This window comes from Austrofundulus limnaeus, unplaced genomic scaffold (assembly GCF_001266775.1).
Source record: "Austrofundulus limnaeus strain Quisiro unplaced genomic scaffold, Austrofundulus_limnaeus-1.0 Scaffold51, whole genome shotgun sequence".
Taxonomy (NCBI): domain Eukaryota; kingdom Metazoa; phylum Chordata; class Actinopteri; order Cyprinodontiformes; family Rivulidae; genus Austrofundulus; species Austrofundulus limnaeus.
Window position 1 is genome coordinate 642492 of NW_013952453.1, and position 5338 is coordinate 647829.

Genomic DNA, 5338 nt, shown 5'->3' on the forward strand with positions numbered 1-5338 from the left:
AATTAAATGTTTTCATGGGTTACGAGCAACTATTAATCGAATAGATAAACAACATTAAGGTCAACATATGGAAGGAGTCTCATGCTGTATTCACACCAAACGTGTTTTGAGAGTCAGGTTTACATAAGAGTCTATGGTGGACGCACGTCAAGGAGCGTCGGGAAGTGCTGTGGCATGTTTAGCACGATGCATTTTGAGGGATGTCAGAGTTCAACATGCTTGATGCACGTTTCACACGTCGAACGCTGGAGTTAGAAAATCAGAACTTTTGCAGCTCATCGTGGTGCATCAACCAATCAGAGACTCCCATATGTGACGTAGTGACACATTTTTTGACGGGACAGTTTCCTGATTGATGTCCAGTAATCTAAGACAGACGGACAGGAGGTCTTTAGCTGAAATTAAGTATGTGTAGTCGGTGTCCTGGGAGGAGATATCGGCACAGATGTGGGTCATCAAACCGAGATCGGGACAAAAATATTTCTGAAAGCGAGCCTCGCCAGCTTTCGGCTCATGGGTGGTGAAGCTCACCAAACTCAGAATGCCTCTGAATTATCTGGTGAATTAATTATGAATTAATCATCTGGTGAGCACGATGTGCTCTTGCTCTAATTAAATAAAGCAAAGCCACTTTTGTTATTTCTTCTGCCATTAAACAGGGACCGGGAGAGGAGGAAAACTAGAGGCTCTCGACGCTGACTCGCGTCAGTTCTTAAAGTGCACAAGCATCCAGCTTGAAGTGATGGACACATTTTTTATGCTGAAATCACATTTGGTGTGAACGCAGCACAAGATTGATTTTAATAAATCAATCGCTCTGTCTCTGTTCATTTGCAGTGCGCTCAACATCAACCAGCTGTCGCAGTAAAAATGGAGGATGTGAACATTTCTGCAGACAGCTTCCTGATCGTTCCTTCAGCTGTTTCTGTGCTCCAGGATACAGTCTGAGTCCAGACAACAGCAGCTGTCTGCCTCAAGGTCTGAGCTATGGTATTACTGTCTTTACTGTTAACATGAAATCTATCATTGTGTTTTTGAGCTCCTGAGACACTTTGTCCACCTGACACGGTTTAGTAGCACTGAGGACAACATGCTGAAAGTTTTTGTTGTCTGTCTGGTTTAGATCCTGTTGTATGTGGAAGACAACTTGTCCATTTTGCTCCCAGGATTGTTAATGGGCAGATGTGTCCTCCAGGACAGTGTCCCTGGCAGGTAGGTCCAACACTCAGGTCTAATGCTGTTAATCACTGTGACTACAGAACCCACAAAATCACCTGATCTATATTTGTCTCCCATGTTTGACTAAGCTTTCTTTGGTATTTTATCATCAAGTTGAGTGATTCTTGTAGAATTTTTTCTGAAGTTGACACTTGAGTCATGCTAAAGAAGACAGGTGTCTTGGTCCAGGTTTGACCATGAGCCCATGTGGTGTTTTGTTATTAGACTTCTGTGCTCATCATGGATTGTTCATAACGAACATCATGTTCAAACATAAGGGTGTCCATATGTGCWCTTGGCACCAGGACACCCTAGGCCGCAGTTCCATGATCGACTTTGTCATCATCTCATCTGATCTGCGACCGCATGTCTTGGACACCCGGGTGAAGAGAGGGGCAGAGCTGTCAACTGACCACTACCTGGTGGTGAGTTGKCTCCGGTGGTGGGGGAGGATGCCGGTCAGACCTGGCAGACCCAAACGTATAGTGAAGGTCTGCTGGGAATGTCTGGCAGTCTCCTGTCAGACGGAACTTCAACTCGCATCTCCAGGAGAACTTTGAATACGTTCCGGAATAGGTGGGGGACATTGAGTCCCAGTGGGCCTCAATGGGAGTTCGCTCAACCAGTCTACATGTGTTTTGTGGACTTGGATATAGTGTTCGACTGTGCCCCGACTCCCTCAGTGACTCCTGTGGGAAGTACTCCAGGAGTATGAGGTACCAGGCCCATTGATACGGGCTGTTAGGTCCCTATAGAACCTGTGTCAGAGCTTGGTTTGCATTGCCGGTCAAAACTTTTATGAACAGAATTTCTAGTCACAGTCAAGGTGCTGAGCGGATCTGTTTTCGTGATCACATCTCTGCTTTTTGCGGATGATGTGGTACTATTGGTTTCATCAGATCGTGATCTCCAGCTCCCATTGCAGTGGTTTGCAGCTGAGTGTGAAGCGGCCGGTATGAGGATCAGTGCCTTCAAATCCGAGACCATGATCTTGAGCCGGAAAAGGGTAGAGTGCCTCCTCCGGATCAGGGAAGAGGTCCTGCCTCAAGTGGAGGAGTTTAAGTATTTCAGGGTCTTGTTCAAGAACAAGGGAAGAATGGAACGGGAGATTGATACGCAGATTGGTGCTGTGTCTGCAGTGATGCGGGCGCTGTACTGATCTGTCGTGGTGAAGCCAGACCTGAGCCAGAAGCTCGAAGCTCTCGATTTACCGGTTGGTTTATGTTCCTATCCACATCTACTGTATATTCAGAAGCTTTGGGTTGTGACCAAAAGAACAAGATCGTAGATACAAGCGGTTGAAATGAGTTTCCTCCGGAGGGTGTTTAGGCTCTCCCTAAATTAGAGATAGGGTGAGAARCTCGGTCGTCCGGGAGAGACTCAGAGTAGAGCCGCTGCTCTTCCACATCGAGAGGAGCCTGTTAAGGTGTCTTGGGCATCAGGTTAGGATGTCTCCTGGATGCCTCCCTGGTGAGGTGTTCTGGGCATGTCCCACTGGGAGGAGGCCCAGAGGAAGACCCAGGACACGCTGGAGGGACTATGTTTCTCAGCTGGCCTGGGAACTCCTTGGGATTCCCCCGGACAAGCTGGCCCAAGTGGCTGGGGAGAGAGAAGTCTGGGTCTCTCTGCTTAGGCTGCTGCCCCATTGACCTGATCCCGATAAGCGGAAGAAAATGGATGGATGAATAATTCTGACTTTTTGTTTAGGCTTTGTTAACCGAACACCACAAATTCTCCTGTGGAGCCATCATCCTATCAAACATGTGGATTTTAACTGCAGCTCACTGTGTTCACCTGAAACCTATCGCCATCTTTCATGTCACCGTTGGTAAGGGCTTTATTTTGTAATTCAACCTGTTAGTTATTCTGAGTTTAACTAGAATTTGTTCCTGTGAAGGTAAAAATGACCTGTTTGTGCGTGAGAAAACCGAGCAGCAGCAGCGTGTCCTCAAAGTTGAAATCCACCCCAGTTACAACCAGTCCACCTATGACAGTGACCTGGCTCTGCTGAAGCTCCACCACCCAATAAAACTGAATACCTACGTGGTGCCCATCTGCCTCCCCGCCCAGAACAGCACCTTCCCCCGAACCCTGTCCATGATCCGCCAATCCACAGTGTCTGGATGGGGTCGCTTGCTTCAGTTCGGCTCTCCTGCCCGGTATCTGCAGCGCCTGGTGGTGCCGAGGGTCCACTCACATGAATGTCGCCTCCACACACAGCTCAACATCACCAAGAACATGTTTTGTGCTGGGCGGAGAAGTGGCGGCCAGGATGCATGTGAAGGTGACAGTGGCGGTCCGCTGGTTACCCGCTACAAAAAGACCTGGTTCCTGACGGGTGTGGTGAGCTGGGGGAAGGGCTGTGCCAGAGAAAACATGTACGGAGTTTACGCCAAGGTCATCAACTTCCTGGACTGGATCCAGGACACAATGGCCATTGGCTGAAACTAGTCCAGACCAGAATTTCAGTCCAGTTTTGGAAAAAAAATTCATTGTAATAAACATGTAATAAACAGCAGATTTGTATCTCTTAATTTTAGCCTAATCTGTTTACAAGTTTACAGTAGAAAAACAAACAAAAAAAGAATATGTAATTCCAAAATAGTTTTAACAGTTTGCTATATAAAGTTTGGTCTTTAACAGTTGATAAAAATTAAAATAAATTACCATTATTGTCATTTGCTAAAGCTTTGATGTTTTTCAGTTAATTTATTTGTCAGATAAAAAATTTTAAAAATAAAATTTTCTGTTTCTTTTAGCATCTTCCTTTGACTGATTTCACGCTTCTCTCTGAATATTTAGCTCCTCCTGTGATTCATTTAGCTCCACCCTCTAAATATTTTGCCCCTCCCCTAATTCAGTTAGCTCCACCCTCTAAATATTTAGCCCTCTGCTGATTCATTTAGGCAACTGTGGTTGAGTGGTTATAGGAAGTTATTCCTCTAATATGAGAGTTGGCAGTTTGGTTTCACTGCTATTCACAGGCGAGCAGATCTGTGCACTCCTTCAAATCTTTTTCTGTGCCCTTAAATCTTTTTGAGACAAATTTATCTATCTGCATACTCTGGTGCTTTTTCTCTAGGTTGGACTCAAATATCACCAATGATGAGTCTTTCCATCAAGTCCTTTTCAGTTTCAAGATGATTGAGGATCACCTGACACACATGGGTGGTCCTTCTTTTTATTGTCATAATTCAACATACAATGATCTTCTTGGTTTGAGTTTATGTCAACCATCTAACAATCACCAGACTACCAACATCAGGTGCTTAGTATTGGGCTCAATTCTACCTAAATCTTTGACCATTTTAGTGTAGACATATACTTTTAAATCCTTCTATTTCACATTTAAATCATTGAGATGGGTTTTCTATAAAGTGGAACTACAATGCTTTGGTCTTAATTCCTCCTTATTGTAACTCTACAAGTCCTTCTCTCACCACTTTTCAGAGGTATGTCAACTCATTTTGATGCTGTTCATTTAAATCCAAATGAGGCACTTCACCTCCCCTCCAGCATCCAGACCGGTTCATTCTGGGTAAACATCTATATAGCAGCACAGAAACTTTTTATTTCTGAAATAATTAAAAGATGTCAACAACAGAAGACTTGTCCATCCAGCCTTACAAATTGGAGTCAGAGTCTGACCCAGAGGAGAAAGAAGACAACCAAATTATAATTGGTAAGTCCAGACATTTTTTGGCAGTTCTGTCACAAATAATTTGACATAATAGTTCAGAAAAAGTCATAGGTTAAAAAATGTGACCCAAACAGTACATAAAGATATCTTTGCAGCTCAGGGAGAAACTAAACCCAACTTTTCTGAACCCCTAGAGACACCAAGTAACAAAATGCATYTAACAACAAGGTGGACTTTGCATTTGTTCCCTTTAAATTAAACTAATAAAAGAAAATTATTGGATTTAAAACATAATGTAGAATTAAAGAATCTGATCTTATAGTCAAAAGTTTTAGTTGAAATATTTATTAAACAGTGATTAATAATATTCTGTTCCTGAGTCTGAGTGGATCGGCCTGTTTACATTTCATCACAATGTTTCATGATGTGACCAACAGGAGGGATATACGTGTGTGTGTGTGTGTGTGTGTGTGTGTGTGT

The 5338-nt window shown here is 43.8% G+C and overlaps 1 protein-coding gene across 2 annotated transcripts in view; it reads left to right on the top strand.

The window, feature by feature from the left end:
- f7l (coagulation factor VII, like) overlaps window positions 1–3979 on the top strand; it is a 15038-nt gene extending 11059 nt beyond the window's left edge. The window contains exons 5-8 of one of the 2 annotated variants that reach the window (XM_014008584.1): window positions 838–990; window positions 1124–1212; window positions 2926–3046; window positions 3116–3979. In XM_014008584.1, coding sequence (XP_013864038.1) covers window positions 838–990; window positions 1124–1212; window positions 2926–3046; window positions 3116–3663 — 911 coding nt within the window. In that variant the 3' untranslated portion in view covers window positions 3664–3979. The remainder of the gene's footprint in view (window positions 1–837; window positions 991–1123; window positions 1213–2925; window positions 3047–3115) is intronic. The other variant, XM_014008585.1, reaches the window with a different exon arrangement.
- The last annotated feature ends 1359 nt before the right edge of the window (window positions 3980–5338 follow it).